General features: G+C 36.5%; 2 protein-coding genes across 6 annotated transcripts in view; both read right to left on the bottom strand.

Annotated features, from left to right (window-relative positions):
- Gug (arginine-glutamic acid dipeptide repeats grunge) overlaps positions 1–12,697 on the bottom strand; it is a 66,321-nt gene extending 53,624 nt beyond the window's left edge. For 2 of the 4 annotated variants that reach the window (XR_014443343.1, XM_083135280.1), the window contains exons 1-2: positions 12,478–12,697; positions 3,728–3,844 (exon numbers count right to left, since the gene is read on the bottom strand). The gene's annotated coding sequence lies outside the window, so the exon portion shown is untranslated. The remainder of the gene's footprint in view (positions 1–3,727; positions 3,845–12,477) is intronic. The other 2 variants (XM_083135283.1, XM_083135281.1) reach the window with 1 other exon arrangement.
- A 6,116-nt stretch (positions 12,698–18,813) lies between these two features.
- Nipped-A (Transcription-associated protein Nipped-A) overlaps positions 18,814–21,723 on the bottom strand; it is a 158,326-nt gene continuing 155,416 nt past the window's right edge. For both annotated transcript variants that reach the window (XM_083135277.1, XM_083135279.1), the window contains exons 65-66: positions 21,122–21,262; positions 18,814–19,148 (exon numbers count right to left, since the gene is read on the bottom strand). In XM_083135277.1, the coding sequence (XP_082991403.1) occupies positions 19,071–19,148; positions 21,122–21,262 (219 nt within the window). In that variant the 3' untranslated portion in view covers positions 18,814–19,070. The remainder of the gene's footprint in view (positions 19,149–21,121; positions 21,263–21,723) is intronic.

Below are 21,723 nucleotides of genomic sequence, written 5' to 3'. Positions count from 1 at the left end.
AGTTGTGTTGTAATCTCCATCCTGTTCCATAAGCATGACACCACAGAGTTTGTCCAATAAGTATCGGGATTGATGTTGTCCGGCTAATGGAAAGGGGTGGACGGCGATGTCTGTGGGTGGCATCGGTGTTGCGGGATGTCATGTGAGCTAGGAGACCCAGCTCAGTTGCCTCCGAGCCTTTGTGGGTGTAGGTCATGCCTGAAGTGAAAGTGTGTTTAGTGCTCTCGTCAAGAGTCATCGAGCAGCGTTGTCCCATCAAATTTTGCGTTAAATTGAACAAATCTTCTACGGAGACTTTTGATATGATCCGTGAGGCTTACAAGGACGAAACCATGTATAGAACGCGTTTTTGAGTGGCATAAAAAATTCAAAGATAGCCGGGAAGATGAACAACGTGCTGGACTTCTGAACAGTGATCGCCGGTTGAGTGTTCACTTGATAGCACAGGAGTTAAATTTACCGAAATCCACTCTGCCGATTCCTGGCTGCTGCTGCATCACGACAATGTGACCAGTCACACTTTGCTAATTGTGAGGGAGGCACTGACCAAACATTGTGCAAAATACCCTGCAGTCCAGATATAGCTCCCCCCCCCCCAACTTCTTTTTGTTCCCTTGCATCAAAAGGAGCCTGAAAGGACATCATTTTGGGATGATTGAGGTGGTCGAAGTGGCTTCGACGGGGTGCCTGAACAGCCTTGCAGTTCCAGACTTCAATGGGGTGTATGAAGAGTGGAAAAAGCGCTGGCAGTGGTGTATTGATGCAGGAGGGTCATATTTTGAAGAATATTAACACATTGTTCATATAATCTTCAATAAATTTCTTTTTATGACTTCAGTCCCGATACGTCTTGGACAAACCCTGTATTTTGCCCTCATTGCATAGATAGATGAAACCAAAAGCAGCATGGCTTTATAAAAAATTATATCATGCTCTTCTGATGGTAGCAAAGCATACAACAAACTTAACTCACTCTAAAGTCGTTTTCACGTTCAGAAGACACAACGGCGCTTATGGGGAAACCGCACAGTGTTGCCAATACAGCGCTAGCTCATGTTGCCGGGAAATAATGAGCTTCCTTCACAATGAAGGTGTTACATATTTTGTAATTATAATGATAATTGCGATTAATTATTAATATTATACTGTGAACGTTACAGTTCATTAGCATGTCATTTTCCCATTAGATTCCTAAATTGTCTCATTTTCCGTAAATATGAATGTCGCCACAATATAATATCGTTTCTTTCAATCATTAGTGCTTTATTTCCTCGCTTTTCGAATTCGAACCCCGTTTCTTTTACCAAACTGTAAAACGTTGAATAAGTGAAATTGGGCAAATCATTGTCGTTAACTTCCTTCATTATGGCCCTAATTGTAGGGGGAGCATTTTGAAACAGAAATGTGTGAAATCTCCGCCGTATAGCACTACATACGAAGTCATTATACTTCACTTCCCTGCTGGTGTTATATTGAAGCCCACCTTGTCTTTTTCGCGGTGTAGTGACTGGTCCTTTGCCACTTTCCTTTCTTAATGTAAAGAAGGTGCTTTTACTGACACCAGTCGCTTTGCAAAGTTCACTAACAATAAATGATTGGCTACGTCCGGGGTTCTTTTCCTTCAAGTAGGCAAACACACGTAAGACTTCTGTTCTCTCACCACTTTTAATTACGTATCTTACCCACCCTTTTTCCTACGATCCATTGCTATCACTACACGCGCGAGTGTAATGCACGAAATAAAGACACACGTTGTCTATAACAATGACACTTCAGAAATCACTGAAAAAAGTAAAAATCACCGAGCGCTCACACAACTGAAAACACTTTTTCGAGAGAGGAAAAAAGTTGAACAAACCAAACAGATCTCACTCAAGAAAGGGAAACCTGACACATGGGTTAGATTCAAGTTGCAACCCAAACAAACAAATGAGTTATGGCACACTTGAACTGATAAGAAGTCAATGACTCAAGCAAGGCATGTCATATTTCTATCTTGAAGCCCCATATTTTGTCACGTGTTGGAAAGCCTTTCAAGGGTTAATATGGTGTCTATGAATTTATGTGTAGGTTGGAAACTGAAAGGTGATCTTCATTTCAGTATTAATGTCGACAGTAATGTAAACAAAAACAAGGTGTAGGAAAGCACTAATGTTGCTCAGAACAGCAGCATTGGAAATAATTGTCAATTATTGAATTTAAGTAATTGCAATTATATTATAACAAACTGCATGCAGTTAATATTTTTACTGAATGGAAATAAAATAACTCCAAAACTTGGTGGTGATTAGCCGGAATGCTGCGGTGATTAGCCGCAATGCTGTGGTGAGTCAGCTCAAGATGGCCGGACAACGTCTCCTTACTTCGCACGCGGTTCGGGTTAAAAAGAAACTCCAAATGCATGGAAGTAATATTTCTGGGAACCTTTGAGTGGTTATAAAAAATAATTTCATTATTTTCTCCACAACTTTGTCGCTGGAAGTTTTTACTTGGAATTACAGAACAAAAAATGGCCAGCCAAGACATTTTCTACTGCATGAATATAAAAAATCTCCACATACTTTATTTGAATATTTTTTAATGCGAATATGCTTTAAAGTATTGATAAATTATGAGCACCACCATCAGCTATGACAATTAAAAAACAGTGTCAATATTTTTCATAATGAATGCTTCAATTTTACGGCATGTTTTAACGTTAGGAATGAAAACACTGCAAAAATTTTGTTTTCGCAGAAAATTTGCATTTTTAATTTATCTAAAAATATGTAAGCAAGTTACCAGTTTTTTGTGTTCACCATCGTATTCTCTACAAAATTTCCTGCAAAACTGCAGGTACCGATTTTACGTAAGCTAAATTTGTAAATCGAGAAATTTCACACCAGCGCGCTCGTATTTTCCCATAAGAAAAGCATTGTCCATAAGAGCCCATTGTGTCTTCTGAACGTGAAAACGACTTTAGAATGATCATGTTATACCAGCCTCCCATTTGTTCAGAATAATTTTGAGAGTTGAAGCATGAAGGTTCATGATGCTTCGTTGAACTGCATGAACCTTTGTTCCCACACAGGGGAAAATGTTTACTGTGACACTGTAGATGTGGATACAAACTTATTCGGAGAAATGTTTGATGTCATACACAGTGTTAATGGTGGTATCAGCATTTCCATTAGGCAGAAGAGAAAATCAAATCTGGTTGAGCTCCCATGTGAATGCACGATGATCATGTTGAGAAAGTGCACAACACGATTCACGAAAACTGCCCACAATACTCTTGAACAAGCATGTAACAGTAAAAATTTGTGTCACTCAAGTTTTAACACTGAAGAATAAAAAAAGATGTTGCTGCTAGATCATGACAATGCTTATGTGCACACGTTGCCCCTTATCTAGGAGATAGAACCCCTTGATTAGAATGCACCAGAATTAGGTACTATGCTATCATGGAAAGGGGGGAGGAGGGAGGGAGTGAGAGTGTGTGTGTGAGAGAGAGAGAGAGAGGGGGGAGAGGGAGGGAGGGAGAGTGAGGGAGAGAGAGAGAGAGAGAGAGAGAGAGAGAGAGAGAGAGAGAGAGAGAGAGAGAGAGAGAGAGAGAAACACCCACACCAGGTTTCTCTCTCCCTCTCCAATAATATTTTATGTACAAAAATGTTAAATGAAGATTGAAAGGGAACTTTTGAAAAATCTATTCACATGAGTCAACATGCTACACAGGAAAACAACCTACCTGGTGGGATGATCCCACTCGAATCTCTCCTTGGGTTGACGCCAGCCTGTAAAAATCAATTAAAAAAGAATGCAGACTGCAAATGCTAGGATGCTGTAGTCAATCCCAACGGGCAACCTGAAACAAAAAGTAGAAAAAGTAATTTTCCCCTTTATTCTTTGTAACTTGATAAAGTGTCAAACTGTGATCCAATTTGGAATTAACCAGTTATGGTTTTCAGCAAAGTTGAAATTACCTGCTACAGGAACAATAAACATTCAAGTATGGTAAGGTAAATACACCCCTGTGCATGTGCAAACATGTCATGAAGGGACATGGCGTGATACGATCTGCATTATGCTCGGCTGCCTTCACCCACAGGTACCCATTAATTTGAGGCTGGGTGAGCCCCAGAGCCACTTTCTGCTGGGACAAGGCTGGAAAAATTCTGACATCAGATCACCACCCCAAGTCTCCTGCCTGGCAGTCAGATGCTCTACCAACTGAACTACTGCGGCTCTCTTCTTGGTATCAGGCAAAGAAATCTACTTTACAACTAAACATTTCTGGGGATACCGTGGAACAGTTGGTAAGAGCACTTTCTCAAAACGAGTATTTCAGGCACTTATTTGAAAATTTTGGAAAACAGGTATGGACTTTTAATATTGTGAATAATGAGAAACCATAAAATTCAAAATCTCTCACTTTTGATTAACAGACAGTATTATACATTCATTATTCATATATTTATGCAGTATTTATTGTTCCTCAAAACAGAAAAATCCTTAAAATTCTTTGCTGTAACCTTCTCAAATAATAATCATACTGTGTGTCAACAATTTCTCCAACTTATCTGCAGTCATGAAAAATAGGGGAGACCGGGGTAATTAGAACATGGGGTTATTGGAACATGTTAATGTAGAATAATTTAAAACGAAAAGACTGGTGTAATAACATTTCATACCTATGTACCTACACTAAACCTACATGCAGAAAATTTGTTATTGGAATAACTACACAAAAGTAAGTTTTATTTGACTTTTATTATACACCTGCAAAAAATGATGTGACGCATGCTTGGTGTTTCTCTGCTTCTGCATATACTGGATGTGAATGAAAGAACCCTTGCAAAATTTTCTTCACCTTTATAATAAAACATAAGGGCACACATCTTTTCATGTGAGTTTGGTTGTATATGGGCAATTTCCCTGGTTTTTATAAGCAAAGTTCTTATTACCCCAAATATTTCTGCAAAGGGGTTATTAGAACATTGCGTAATTTGCTTGATTTCGTTTGGGCATACTAGATTGTACATGTAACTCTTAGAAGTTTTTTCCTTACTACATTGTAGAAAGGCCTGTAACCTTTCAAATATATCATAGAACACTGATTTTCATTCACACATGTTTGCTTCACAGCTGGGAAATTGAACTTTATGAAAAAAGACGTTAACTTGGGATTTTATTTAAACAAGCATTGATAACTCCAGAAGAAGTAGAGCTATTGTGTTCAAATTTGCAGGGTAAATGGGACATTTATATATGATGTTCTTATTACCCCAACAGCAATCTAAAGCTATTCAGTTGAAATTTCTAACGTATGTTCCATTAACCCCAAATGGGGCAATTGGAACAATTTTATGGTGTCATTACATATTTTTTTTTTGGGCGAGTATTTGCAATGCAGGTATGGTCATTATGTTTTTCAAAAATATACAAAAGATGTCCTTTTAAATGGTAGAATTTTTTTAAAAAATCCATCAGTAACTTTCTGAGTAATTTACAGTGGAACTTCTACAGGCTGTTTCCTGTTCTAATTACCCCGGTCTCCCCTATTTCGATATCCTAAAAAAAAATCATCTTAACTTGCCATGTGAAGAATTTTGGGCATATTTTCTGAAATTGAAGTTAGCTTCCCCTAAAAAAAATTAAGCATTCTCAACTGCTCATGCACAGAACTTAACCAGGACATACAAACACAGGCAACCAGTTTTCAAATTTTGATAAAATCTATCCCATTGCAATCCTTTTCAGCTGCTTGCAATCATCTGCAAACACTTTTCTCTCACACAAAATTTCCCCCTCTTCTGCTTGCCTCTAAGTTATGCATGGTGCGGTTACGGTTTGAGCCTGTGGAATAACAATCGATAAATGTTAAAGGCCACGAGTAACAGTTTCAGTGTCCAGCCAGCACCGAGGTTCTGGAAATACCCTAAACTGCCCCCTTACCAACCATTTCCTGTGACGAGCTGGAAAATGAGAGGTCTGTACTTTGGGTTGTTGTGGGAGGGGGAGAAACTTAAAATTACACCTATGGGAGTATTATTTTACTTCTTCTCTTGGGAATATCAAACTTCTGATGGCATAAACACATGAATCGAAAGAGGACAGGTTGAAGATTTTGTTTGTACTCGGAAAGTCGAAATTTCCATTCAAATAATGCACACCTGGTGCGAAACTATCACTCTTCGCAGTCACACAACACAGATACTGTTAAGTAACTTAAAATGGCTTTTTATCTAATTTTGTAATATATTTTTCTATGTTAGTGATGTTTTATTCCCCATTCATCACTGCTGACCTTACAACATAATTACAAACGTTTATAATTAAATCTAGAGTTGCAAAAAAGCTGGCTTTTTTGAATGGACGGTTTTTTCCGATAAAAAGCTGGCTTTTTTTAAGAAGAAAAAAAACTGGAAATTTTGGCTTTTTACCAATTACAGCTAACCTATTTAACTTGAAGTACTGTTACAAGTTTACAGCAGCCAAGAGACAGATATTGGCCAATCCCAGTGTACCTGCATAATGGTTCAGGTACAATTTAAACCCTAGCTTACCGAGGGCAGGCCCACAACCTCTATTTTCAGATTTTTCAACTGTTTGAAAATAAAATTACATTGTTTCCTAGGGTGTTACCAATACTTCTTTATTACTTTTGTTCATAAAAAAATGTAATGTAATTAGGCGGCAAGATGCACTTGATGTGCATATCAGGCCACATCTTTGAATGTCTCACATTCGAGACACTCATGCCAGTAGCAGTGTACAATTGGTTGGTAATGATGGTAATTATTATATTTAATAAAGAACTGCACTTCAGCAAACTAAAAAGCATTACTAAAAAAATATTATGGAATTTGGGAGTTTTAGTGAATGATAAAATATATGTGAGACATTCATGCAATATTTTGTTATTATTTTTTATTTATGATAGTAATTTTTGTAATTATTATAATTAATAAATAACTGCACATATATAATCAGCAAAGGAAGCAGTGATTCAAATGTTTTCTTGAATTTTAGTGATAAGAAAAAAGTGTCAGTATGTGAGCTGCGCCCCCACCCCCAGTATGTTTCTTGTACGGCACGGGTAAGCTAGTTTTAAAACTAAACATGAGCACAACCGACCGTGAAATGGACATAAAACACATTTATATGTTTGCATCTCAATTTATATGTTGATCTCATAAAATATGAACAAATGTTAATATTAAAATATTCGATGTTTCGATACAATTAAAAATCTTTACTGTTTACAACACATATGCAGAAGCATACGTATTAAGTAAATTTGTGTATATATCCTGTTTAACAAAGCTTTGACGACACGTGACTCTTGGAAACCAACCCTTAGAAGTAAATGCAACCTTTCAAACCGAAGCAACATAAGCTGCAAGTGTCGCTTGTCACTTGGCCTTTACTGTTTTCTCAGGGAACTTTCAGACTGAAGCAACAAGTGTCGTGTCACTTGGAAGCAGACCCTAAGTAATCCATTCAACCTTTTGAACTGAAGCAAAACAACAAGCTAAATATGTCACTTGCATGTTGCTTGGACTATACTGTTTCCTCAATGCCATGCACCGTGGTCTATCGGCCTGTTGTTCTTGCATGCAAGGTGAACGTTTTGCTTCATACTGAAGAAGTCTCAAGTCTGTGTCACTTGTCATCTGTGACTTCAGTCTGAAAGCTCCTTCATTGATGTGCACCATGTAGCCTCGGTCTCATTTGTTCATGCTTGGTGGATGCTTGCTTACAGACTGAAGGGACTCACGTCGCTTGAAACTTCAATGACATGTGTTGCTTCAGTCTGAATCATTCCTAGCCTGTGGTCTGAATGTTCTTTATACTTTCTTCATTTTTACAGGAGAAAGTACTTACGGAATTGAGTTTCTATAGATTGTTGAAAGGCCGTTGATGTATTTTTTTCCATCGTTCAATATATTTGACCGGAAATACATGTATATTTCAAGAAAACTATGCTTGCCTAACCTAACCGAACCTAACCTTGCCGGAAATGGTTCGTGGTTTTTTGGGGTTCGAACCCAGGAAAAATCTGAAATGAATAACACCAAAGTAGTACTGTTAATGTGATAAATTGAAGTTATTTTCTTCAAAAGAGCAAAATCTCACCTTCAAGAACCTTTCCCAATGCATAATCAGTAAGAATGATTGTTCAAAATGACGAAAGAAACGAGTGAAAAGTGTTTGTGGAAGATCGCACCAGTACCAAGGTACCTTTTATAATCATAATGACCCTCTGGAGTGGAATAAAGTAATGTTGTAATAAAAAGAGGTCTGAGGTTCAATCCTCAGTGGAGGCAGAGTGCTTCTGATCTCATTTCAAACTGTAGGTTCAGTCCAGATTTCTCTAATAGATTTTTTTTCGCCATTTGTACCATCTTATTTGCTACTACTTCAGTTTTAGTGCCAGTGTTTTTCAACCTCTGGGCTGCAAAACGTTCATTGCACCCAGAGGTTGAAGATTACTTTTTTAAATTTAATTTTATATTTGACAGCAAGTCTATACATGGGCGTCCGGAAGGGGAGGAGCAAGGGGGGGGCCGTGGCCCCCCTGGAAAATGAAAGTCAACCTAAAATTATATATTTTTCACATATAATTTCATTACAGCCACAATAATATGTGTTAATTATTGCATGAATATGATAATTCAAATTTAAGCATTGTTTTTTGAGGGAACAACACTATTATTGAGGAAAATGTGACTTGTTTGCCCCCCCTGGAAAAAAAAACCTTCCTTGACCCTCCCTGGAAAAAATCCTGTGGACGTCCATGAGTCTATATACATATAATTGAACTATGATTATGTCATACTTGATATACCTATTAATATTAATTAAGGTTGCATATTAATTTCCATATAAACTTTAAAGATCAGAAATGTATTTATGAGTGAAATTGTTGGGATCAGGCCACCGACTTGTAAGAAATAAATTTATTGGGCTGTGGTCTCACAAAGGTTGAGAATCACTGCAACAAGCCACCAAAATACACCACGAGTTGCTCCGTGACTAGGTTTAGCGGTCATTTAACCAAATTATACATGATGTACTGGAAAGCCAGAATACAAATATATATTTTACTGAACACAAAATTTAATGTAGAGAAATTTGATACTAGATTTTCAAAAGGTAGAGCAGAATTTTCTTTTTTGCTTCATGTACATGTTCATATAACAAATTCAAACATTGTAAATCGAATATCATACTATTACGTTCTATTAAAAACACACACAAAACTACTCTAGCTATGTGAATACATTTATACTACATAGATGTATTTAATAAGCCTACCAAAATATGAAGATAACACTTGGGAAAGAACGGCCCATTCAAAAAAGCCAGCTGTCTTGAAAATACTGTTAAGTGTCTAGCTACGAATTTCATATTGGAAAATTGTATTTTATATTTAGAAATTAGTGTATTTTTACAGTAGGGAACAGGAACAGGAAAAATACTGCTAACTCTTGTATTGAAAAAAGCTAGTTTTTTTCCGACCACTTCCAACTCTAATTAAATCACACTCATACTCAGGGTGGTATTTGTAGGGGGGATTTCCCCCCTCTGCTTGATAAATTTTATCCATGGGGGAAATGTTATATGGCATAAAGTCATTATCTCAAGCTGTCCCTAGACAGTCAGTAGAAGTTCCCCCCACTGAAAATTTCTTTAAATACCACACTGGGTAACACTTTACTATACCGGAGACGGATTTCTTCAAATTTACAGGAGAAAGTACTTACGCAAATCATTTTCTGTAGCGTTGTTGATGTTCGGAAATGTAGTTTTGATCTATTTTAATGCAAATGCATGTGGTTTTCTACGAAAATCTATTTCTGATGCGCTATTGCTGCTGCCGCCACGATGTTGTCCGTATATGCTAAATTGAACGAAAGGAGTGCTAATGGAACCTAACCTAACCTAGTAGGCATACCTCATCCCCGTGATGGTTCGTGGGGCTATCGTGAATTTTTGGGCTAACGTCAATGATTTTTGGGGTAACACTTTACTATACCTGAGACAGATTCCTTCAAATTTACAGGAGAAAGTACTTACAGAAATCATTTTGTGAGGCGTTGTAGATGTTCCGGAATGTAGTTGTGTTCCATTTTAATGCGAATCCATGTGGTTTTATACGAAAATCTCTCTCCGACGTGCTATTCCTGCTCCAGCCATTTGGTTTTTAACACGAGAGCAGTGTACGCGCTATTGCTGCGCGACCATATGGTTTGTGGACGAGAGTACAAAGCGTCGTACGCGTAAACCCCGTAGCACGGCCCCGTAGTCAGTGTTTCAAGCCACGCATGTTTATCTCTACAAGATGACGTGTCGAGGATGCGCCGTGAAAATGTTGCCAGGTGTTGAAGATGCGGTGGAATTTTTAATTGAACATGGAATCGTCAAGAAAGAAATGGACTGCGGAAAATGTGGGGGTGTATGCACTTTACGGGCTACTTGTCTGAGTACGAAAAGTGATATAAGTAATTAAAAAAGTGAATTTAAAATTCCTAAAGTTTTTTTTTTTTCCATTTTTAAATTTTCCGTATATGCTAAATTGAACGAAAGGAGTGCTAATGGAACCTAACCTAACAGGCCTAACCTAACCTAGTAGGCATACCTCGTCCCCGTAAGTAAGTAAAAAAGTGAATTTAAAATTCCTAAATTATTTTTTTCATTTTTAAATTTTCCGTATATGCTAAATTGAACGAAAGGAGTGCTAATGGAACCTAACCTAACAGGCCTAACCTAACCTAGTAGGCATACCTCATCCCCGTAAGTAAGTAAAAAAGTGAATTTAAAATTCCTAAAGTGTTTTTAATTTTTAAATTTTCCATATATGCTAAATTGAACGAAAGGAGTGCTAATGGAACCTAACCTAACAGGCCTAACCTAACCTAGTAGGCATACCTCGTACCCGTAAGTAAGTAAAAAAGTCAATTTAAAATTCCTAAAGTGTTTTTAATTTTTAAATTTTTATTTGAGCATCCTGCCCAAAACTAGGTATTTTTCGGTAAAGGAGCTTGCAACACTGCATGCACACTCCAAATCGACAAAACACTGGCTCAACGAACGATCAACGGTAAGCTATCGCCATGTTGTGTGTGGAAATAAACAAGAACAGTAAGATCTGTAAATGTAAGAAATATACATTATTTTCGTTAGAAATTCCATTCTTTCACCCACATAAGTGTTCCGGAATGCATAATAATACGTTAGCAATGTGAAAAAGTGCGAAAGAGATTATTTCCAGGTGTCTCAGGTATAGTAAAGTAGTACCATTTTTGGGGCTACCCGTGGATGGTTTGTGGGAAATAAGGAACAACAGTGAGTACTCGTTAATGTAAGAAATAGACATTATTTTCGATATAAATTCATTAGTTCACCTAAGGAAATGTTCCGCAATGCAGAAGAGTATGTTAGCAATGTAAAAAATTGCAAAATAAATCATTGATAGGTGTCTCTGGTATAGTAAAGTAGTACCCCACACTGCTCATACTATTCATGTCTGTCCTGGTCAGATTTTTCTTTATTAACATTACAAATTGTAACATCAATTATATGCTTAAAAAATAATAAGGGCCTACAAACAGCTGATTATCCTGTTGATCTTATATATATAATACAGATAATTTGTAGTTTCTCTCAACAACAGCCCCATACATTTTTATGGCCAATTAGTAACCCATTCTCCTTTCCCTTGGGTATAAACCACTAGAATAAGTTGAGAATTTTATTTTCTATTGCTGTTCGTGTAATCTTCATTTATCTTCATCAAATCAAAAAATGATTTTACACTACGACGAACGTTTTGAAACAAAGACTGACCGTAAACAGTGGTAAAATACCAAAATATAATATTAAAAAAAAAATCGTCGTTACCTAGTTTCGGCAATAACCTACCATAGCCTACATATATTTTGATTTCATAAATTAAGGGTCCAACGTATCTTTCTACACGGGAAGAAAATATAAAACAAAATCAGCAGTGCTATGAAACTGTATTTTCAATGTAAATCACCAGTTTCATTAACAAAACATACATTAGAAAACTTTTTTTTCTCGTATGCCCGCTTCAAACAAAATGGCACCATGGGCCTTATTTACTATCGAGATAAGTGTAAACAAAACTGGAAAAACAGTAAACATCAAACAACCAACTCGCGTTTCATACATACATCTCAATTTTTTCATTTTTAGAAGCGACCTTGAGGTAAATATTGTAAAATAAACGTTTCTTCTATTAAAATATATGCAAAACTGCAAAAATGATAAATGTGTTCGCAAGCTTTGAGGAATCAGTTTCTACATTTACGTAAGGTAAATATTATCTTTTACATATTACTTATAATGTCGTTTGAAGGGAATAACATTGATTAGCCACTAATAAAAACACTACTATTAACTTTAGCTGGGTAAGCGTAATCTTAAGACAAAGCTAATATAATATTCCATTTGTGTTCAGTAACCCACCTTTGACTAGTCTTTATTCACAGCAGGAACTTGTAAGTATATAAAAGTGCTCTAACACTGGAGTTCTTCTAACACTTTGTTCTCCGAATTTTCGCATTTTGAGTTCACCAATGCAGTCCCGCTGCACTTTCTTACTTATTTTACACCATTATTGTTTCATTCACCTTTTCACTCACAATGACAAATTAACGAGTACAAATTACAAAATACTCCGCTAGATGTCTCACCTTGTGGCCAGGAATTCGTCACCAAATGGCGAAAAAACGAGATGATTTTCATTGGATGCAAATATGACTATTTTAGGGCTAGTAGAGAATAGAAACGAAGCCATTTTTTAGCCAAACTTTTAAAAGCTGAATATAAATTGTACTCGTTGCAGGACAGATTGCGTAAAAAAAAGGACGTATTTTACTTAGGTCGTAGCTTGGTGGAGATGGAGTCGTGGCAGGCAAACGACTCGAACGTGTTGTTCTCGGGACGTTCATCAAGAAGCGAACGAGTCGTTTTTGAAACATTCAGGGAGAGCGCCAAGTGGGGGCGGGCCGGCGGGCAACCGCCCCACCCGAACAAATGCAGTAAACATAACATAAGCACCAAGGATAATATATATATGAAAATTGGAGTAAATATCTTGTTGAACGAAATTAATGTTTTCTTTTCACTTCCAAAGTGCTCTTGAAACAATAATTGTGATAGAATAAATACACACTTCGGTTATACTGATTAGTAGGCTGAAGTCAAGTCAGTCGTAGGTTTTATGGTGGGCGCAAAATTATGATGGGTATCATCAGGCACGGATTCAGGGGAGTTGGGGGCTGCAACCCCGGATGTCCACTGGGGGAAATTGATTTGAAAAGGGCCGTATAATAATTAAAAGAGGTACTCGGGATGTAGTAAAAATATTTTAAAATATAACGACCTAAAATTATAATAGAGGAGGAGACTCATTGATATTGTCCGCCCCGGCCCTCACATATAAAAATCGCAGCTAAGGTCAACATTGGAACACCAGTAAAAACATGGTTAATTTGATATCTTTCTTTATTTCATCACCAATTTTATGCATGCTATCTTCAAATAACAACATGATAGGCACAATAACATTTATACATTTGTTCTAATTAATTAATCAATCAATCATAATAATTACTAAAGTGTGGAGATGACTTAATTTTGTTACAACATTTCTGTAAGTTTGCGGAAAAACTACAGAATTATTGAGGCTTTAAAGTGGGGTTTTAAGTCCATTTTTATGCTCCGATATGCTACTCTGAACATGGGTTAAATTTTAAGTCGGATCCGAACCAGTGTGTAATATGCATGTCCTTCACAAAAAGGAATAGCCTATAAAAAATAACAGATTTTTAATGTTTATTGTTTTTTGGTATATTTAATCAAAATTTTGTTTCTTTATCCTAGGAAAACTTGATGCAGAATGAACAAAGAATTGCCCGCTCCATATGTGTTTAGAACTTTCCAAATATGACGTTAATTTTATCCAGGCTCACACGTATATTTTTCAGTTGTAAGTCAAGAAAAGTGTTTATTAACCCTCAACCAAAACAACACTTCTTTCAGTTAAAAACTAACAGTATGATAAAAACCAACCATATGCAATTAAATTGTGATAAAATAATCTAATTCCTCACCACTATCAACTACCCTGTCTACTACTGTCACAGAATATATAAAATGTAGCATTTGCTGTATTTCTTGCTCCTAAGGACAAATGTGATGGAACACATGTGCAAACCCAGTTCACGTGTATTTCACTGTTCTATGCAAGGAAGAGCATAATTAGAATGGATTGTTGCACCTTCTTGCATCTAATGCAATTGGTGACAAAGCAAAAGGGAGTGAAACAGATACAATATAGATCAGGGAAGACAGAGTGATAAATATGGACAAGAAAATCAGTTAGGAGAATTGAATGAGAGTGTTAGAGAGAGAGAGAGAGAGGCAACAAAAGATGAGAAAGAAGGCATAAAGAGAAAAAGAGGAAAACCAAGAGTAAATAAAAGAGAGGGGGGAGGAGAATAGATATTTGTAAAAGGCATGCAATGTCTTATACTTATGCCTGCCCACCCGTCGAAAATTTCTGGCTCCACCCCTGCACTTGTTCACAAATGACCCATTACAATAAATAATTAGGGTGTGATGGATGAGAAACTTTTAAAATACCAATGTTCAAGATGGGAAATGTTTGAAATTTTCTACCTACACCATTGTCTTTACATTAGTCTTTTTCCATCACTCCTTGTGCAGTGTCTTCCCTCGCTGGATGTCTTTCTTGTCATATCCTCTGCATGCACCAGAACCATTCAAACCATGGTCTGTAGCCTCATTCTCCCATTGCCTAACAGGGAGAGTGGAGAGTGTCATTATTTCCTAGGCCCCTACTCAAGGGATACATTTCTTGTGTACTACAGTAGATACTTGTATATTACCATCATTACCCTTAATTGTAGGATGCTGCTTTAAAAAAGAAAGCTTTTATTTTCATACTTACATATAGAATTTAAATTTTTCAAAAATATGCAGTAGCTTAGAAGTTATAGCCATTTTTAAAAATCTATCCCATATTATTACAGGGTAACGAAGGGAAACAAAGAACTTTTTCAAACTTCACTTGTTACTATTACTAACAATGAATACCATATTTACTCATGCATAATGCACACTTAATCCAAAATGTTTGCCCCCAAAAATTATGGTGTATATTATGCACAGAATAATTTGGACAGCCTACATGAAACCGTACATTGATTTTTCATGTTTATGGAACCCTATCATGTTATATATCGTTGTAAAGCTTAAATTCTGTAGTTTCTAAATATGGCAACAGTATTCTATTCAAGATGGTGACACTAATGTGCAATGCAGTTGAAATGACCTCATCACAAAATCAAGGTGCTTTGGATGAAAGACTGGCCGCGGTGCCTCAGTCTGTAACACGTCTGACTACCATGCTAAAGGTCCCGGGTTCGATCCCCGGTCGGTTCAAATCCGGGAACTTTTCTAACATTGGAAGCGGCCCCGGCACCCACTAAGCGTCGAATAACATGGGTACCTGGGGAAACCTGGGGGGTGAAGGCGGTCAGGGGCGTGATGCTGATCACATCACCCCACTCACGATGGATCAAGAAAGTGTGGGGCGTTACCCCCACACCCCCTATACGCCTTCATGGCGTGGTGCTATGCACAGAGGAACACTTTACTTTTTTTTTTGATGAAAGAAAAGATAAGGAAAAATAAAATAATAATTAAAATGTATTACTGGCCAAATAATATGATAAATGCCTTAATGGAAGAAATCTTGTGCTGCTAACTGCTAGTTTGAGTGTCCTGAATGTGCCTCCTACAAATGTTACTTTAGTCATGGAAAGAGTATATATTTTAGAAAAAGTAAAGAGGAAATGAGCGAAACCGCGTATAAAAGTTTAAAGGTCATGCCCCACTATTTTGCACTTTGTAATATCATGTTCTCCAACAGCAAGAAACGCAGTGTCCTTCTTGCGGAATTTAAGCTTGTACCTTCCGTCACATGGGATGCATATCAGCGGTATTTGTTGAGCGAAAAATAATAGAAAATAATTTCCTGAGCACTGCAAATTCATAACGTAATTTTGATCTCTCTTTGTACAATTACAGAATAAATAAGGTGGTTAAAGAGTGAAAGCTTTGGGATGTTAAACACAGTGAAGGGAAAGGGGAGGAGGTGGCATGGGTTGGATATTTTGGGCAAGTGGATATTTTGCTCTTCGTCCACATAGCAACAGGTGACTCATTGACTGTTGATCAGCATAGCAAAAGCTTTATGACCTGCAACTAAGAAAGCCATTTCTTGCACGTGAATTATACTGTGCATTATATAGGAGATATAATTGTTTGGCACTTTTCCCTATCAAAAACCAGGGTGCGCATTAGACATCCGTAAATACGGTATATTAATTACAGAGAAAGTAGTACTCACTTTTCCCATGAAACTGTTTTTTCTTAGTTATATTACTTTCAGTGGCCACTGCCACCATCCTCGTTGGAGCTTGTTACACTGTTGCTTGGTGTGTTTCTATTGTTCTTAGTTCTCTGATTGCTGCCAGGTGCACTGTTATCTGCATCTGTGTTATCTGCTATTGCCCGGTGTTAACTGTGTAAACAGGTTCACAGAAAAAAGTGAGTACTAGTTTCTCTGTATTTATCTACTACCGCATCTCTCATTTCCCAATTATGAATGGATATATTGTTTTGTATTCAAGTATGTATACTAAAGGCCAAAAAAGACAAAACTGAAATGTCGTATGTAGTTTTCAAGAAATGGTACATTAATTGCTGCTGTGTGCTTCTGGTCGAAATGTCCTCAACTGTAATACAGGTGGTGTTTCAGAATTTTGACCATCTGGACGTTAAAGGTTAAGTAAAGTGCCTGCAAGTAATAACTGTTACTGCAGTGTACATTTCCAACTACTAAGGAAAAGGATAAAATGCTGTAATGGACAACCAGAAAAGCATGGTTGATACTTGTATATGGGTATGTGTCCACACAACTCTTGTGATCATCAGAGGTAGTTTCTCAATTATAATTAGACCTCGGATTTTAGGTTTTTAACCTATTTTTTCCTTTGCAGGTAAATAAGAAATAACAAGTTATATCAGCGTTTCATTAAAAAATGAAACAACTGACAAAGTTTTATGGTGCCTAAAATAACCTATTTTGCTTGCCAGAACCTATTTTAGGTTTGTGCCTAAATTAAACCTTTCTTTAGGTTTTACAGGATTTTTATATCTCACAGGTATTTACTAGGTTTGGTGGTGAAATAATTCAATGACTGGCATGTTTAAAACATGTTTTCTGTCGATTTCCCTCCCTCCAAGTATATGATCTTTATCAAAGCATTAAAGGAAACAAAAAATCTCTGACGTCACTGTTATCTGCGGGTAACAGTGACGTCAGAAAGAGGACAGTTCCTCCATACTTTTTACTCCTGCACTATAGACTCTTAATTCTAAGCCTTGAATATTAAGATAAAGTAAACTGTCCTTGACCCCCCCCCCCCCCCCTCATTCTCAGTTTTGGCACCCAATCGTTTCTACTGCCTGCACAGTCTCAAGTGCAAACTTCTGTTCTGTGCAGCCTTGCCCAATCTCGTGTGAGTTTGGTCCTTCTTGGCATTCATGCCTTGCGAAGAAATGTTTCAGCATTCAAATTTGCACTACTGACTATGTTTCTGTTGAAAGATAATTTTCAGCACATGAAATGATCCTCACAGACAAAAGGCGGAGTTTGACTGTGGATAACACAAAAAGATTCATGGTGGTCACTAGTATAATTCCTGGTTTTCAAGGTGAACTTTCCAAAACTTCAAGGATACAAGCAGATGTTTTCTCTATTCCAACCTTACATATTACCGACTCTCACCCTTCCTTCCACACACAAAAATATTGACAATATAAAAGGTTTGTGTGATTCCAGTGTACAAAAATTTACCTAATCAACTTCAAGATATATTATTTTGTAATAATTTTCCGTCTGTCAGATAGATTGTTCTGTAAAAGACACTAACAAAGTAAACAGATTGAGAAAATTTAGTTTTATTTTCCATGTAGTTTTCTTTTTCTTCCTAAAAAAAGCTAATCTGAGAGAAACTTGCCTCAGGGCATTTATAAACATGTATAAATTTCATGCAATTTGGATTAATAAAAGTTGCAGTTTTTCACGTCTACGGAGAAAAAATTGGAATAGAGAAAACATCCGCTTGTACCTTATTTCATGTTCTGCAAAAATTCACGAATAATTTCCAGAGCCAATAATTCACACATAATTTCCGGAGCCAATAATTCACGTGAAATTCCCGGAATTCCAAGTGAGTAGTCACCCTGATATTGTGCAGCAAATTATACATAGGTAAATTCATTTTTCATATCAACAAGTAACATTTTCTAACAGCACAACTGCAGTATTATAATAATTTGTAGATAATTTTGAAAATGATATAAAGAAATTAAAATTTGTTTAGAAAATTAATATTTGGTTATTACGGTTCGTGTGAAATTTTGTTTTTAACGATTGTATCTAATCAGTATTTTTCAGAAATTTTGTACCAAATTAAGTCTTTTTGCAACCTATTTTAGGATTTTTGGAACCTAATTTAAGGTTTTTAGAACCTATTTTAGGATTTTGAGCCTAATTAAGGAACCTAAAAGAACACTTTTTAGAACCTAAAAATGCGAGGTCTAATTATAATATAAAAATTTACTACTAGAATACTATAAAAGTTTAATAAATTCCATGAATTATACTGTATGGTGACCACTGAAAATAAAACACTGCTGTAAAAACCTTAGATTTTTATTACAAAAGGAACACACTTGATCCATTCAAACACATTACACAAGATATGCACACTCACACACATTCAATATACAAATATGTATCACTACAAATACATATTGGCTAAAATATACAACAGTGCAAATCCTTGCGAAGATCATTAATATCATTAAAATACTCCTTTTCTCTGATTTCTGTTAGAAGTACTTCAAGTATATCAATAATGCATATTGTACTTCACTGGCATCACATGAAAGTCCCTCTTTTAAAGCCAAGGATGCCAAGCTGGATCCATACGGCAGAGGTTGTCATGGCTGTTAGCTGCTGTCACAAGTGTGCTCACCTAGAAACAAGAACACAATGTAAAACTTCCAAGATTGATTTATTTAAATGATGCATAATTTCACCTTAACCCCTAACTAGTATGGACGTTGATAATCACACAACTACTATGAAGGGGTCTGTCAGACTGCTGTTTTGATTTTGAACTGTGAGCTAGCTCTTTTACTATTTTCAATTTCTGAAGCGTTTCTCGTGACTTGAAATATTTATAGAAGACTATTGTAAAGAAGTTTTCAATTATTATTGCTTAGTTAGAGAAACGTAACTTAATTTATGCAAAGGGGAAGAAAATTGGTAAAAAATTGCAACAATGGCTTCTTTATTTTATTTATTCTTAAAATGTCTATGTTTTTATGTTGTCAGAAGAGAGGTAGTTCAAAGTAATATGTAATATTTTGTTGAAATTGAAAATGAGTTATGAACCATTTGAAACATAACAAAAAACACACGTCATTAAGATTTGAACAAATAAAGTAAGACCTTGCAACCTTGACAGCATGTATCCAGCACCCCAACTTAAAGGTATGGAGAACGATTGGAGGGGTGTGACAAATAAAGTAAAATATAAATTCAGCGTGACCTGAATAGTAATTAAGGATTAAAGTTGCAAACAGAGCAAGATACAACATACAGAGGCAGCAATGTTGCTCGTTTTACAAGAGATTGATATACATGATGATCTGAAAATGTTATACCCCCAGTGAAGTAAATTTTCATAAAGCATCTCCCCAGCTAGAAAAAATTGCACATGCATCCTCCCACATACTGCACTGCCTCCATATTGAAACACACAAGCATCTTTCCTCCTATCCCCAAACTTGACCAAGGATCACAAAGATAGGATTTTCCACTTTGAGCAGATTTCAGCAACCTTGCTCTGAGCAGCGTTCAGAGAAGAATGGATTTTCACTTTATTAAAGGATCGTACATTGACAGGTTTTATGGTAGAAATTGAAAGTGAAAATCTGTCCACCAACGGACATCAAAAACCAAACAAATGTAGAAATGGACTATTTTTGGTGTTCAAAATACTAGAAGTTACATCCATATAATATGATTACAGGTAATCTTTACAGAAAATAATCTAATCAGAGCAATTCTGACAGGTCCAGTGCATATCAAATAAAAAAATATGGATTTCGAGGAGACCACCACAAGATGATTCATGTTTATCTGTATCATGTAAGGAACATATAAATAAATCAGGATGAGGTGCAATTATGTTGGAGTGTTGCCATCCAGGTGAACTACTTTCTTTATGGTCCCCAGCAGAAAGGGAATTCCTTGTTATGTATACAGTATTGTTTTGAAGGCTGTCAAACCATTGCATCTTTGAACAATCCAGTTTAGTGCTTGTAGAAACTTCTGAAAACTTCAGGCTCAGCATAGCCGTAACACACCATGTTATGGCTCTCCTAAACCAGACCTGATTTTATGCTTCACAGTTTTACCTATGAGAACATTACCTACCCAGTGATACCACAATGCAATCTGCTGCATCTGAGTTGCTGGTAAAAGTGTGTGGTGTTTACTTAGCCCCTAGGGCTAGACAACTCTCCTGAGGGTACTACAGGCCAAGGAAAAGCTGCAACAGTCAAGATAACTTCAAAGGTGCTGCCAAACTCTGCAGATGGCATAAACAGTCCTTGAAAGCATAGGCGTAACTTGGGGGATTTTTTTTTCCATGATTATTTTGCTAAATAACTGTTAAATTTGCAAAATCATAAAAATGACTAATTACTTTGCTTCTAAGGTCTAAGGAGGTTAACAGAAGTACCATTAAATCACAATAAATTTTAATACCCCCCCTTCCACCCCCTTGCCCTCTCCAAGTTATGCCTGTGCATAGAAGTGTTGTAAAAAGGTTATACCAAGACTTTAGCATACAAGGCATAAGTGAAAAGTGAACAAATAATATTTTACTGTTTCCCTTAATCCGTGATGATATATGCTTTCAAATTATTCTATCCTTACCTTGCTATCTGTTCCCTCAAAGTGTGACAAAGATTGCAGCCGATTCATAATGTCATTTTCAGCTCTAGTTACCATGGTAATGAGCAATTCTCCCTCCATATCAGAAGGAGTTGAAGCCAAGTTCTCTGGATCATCTTGTTTCTGAAACAAATCAGCAATACATAGTAACACATATATCATGATCGAAGAAGCTGACAAGACTTCAAATGCTTAGAAGCGTTTGTTTGTTGCTTCCCTTTTCTTAGGAAGGCAAAATAAGAAAGCATTATACTGTTATGACTCTCTCTCCACAGACGTCTGGAATTTTTATGACTATCATACATAGAATTTTTATGACTATCATACATATCAAGTAACATTCAATCATAATAAATTTTAATACCCCCCCCCCCTCCCAAACCCTTGCTCTCTCCAAGTTATGCCTGTGCATAGAAGCGTTGCAAGAAGGTTATACCAAGACTTTAGCATACAAGGCATTAGTGTTTGTACAGCAAATTACCATTGTCATGGACTTTTTGAAATACATTTGGAAATTTCAACTCTTCTTACGCTTGAATTCTTACACTCTATTCTAAAAAACAACCTTGTCTCTGGATTATTTC

This window comes from Lepisma saccharinum, chromosome 14, assembly GCF_977018435.1.
Source record: "Lepisma saccharinum chromosome 14, izLepSacc3.1, whole genome shotgun sequence".
NCBI lineage: Eukaryota > Metazoa > Arthropoda > Insecta > Zygentoma > Lepismatidae > Lepisma > Lepisma saccharinum.
The sequence above is the reverse complement of the archived record's forward strand: the minus strand, read 5'-3'. Positions and strand labels throughout refer to the sequence as shown.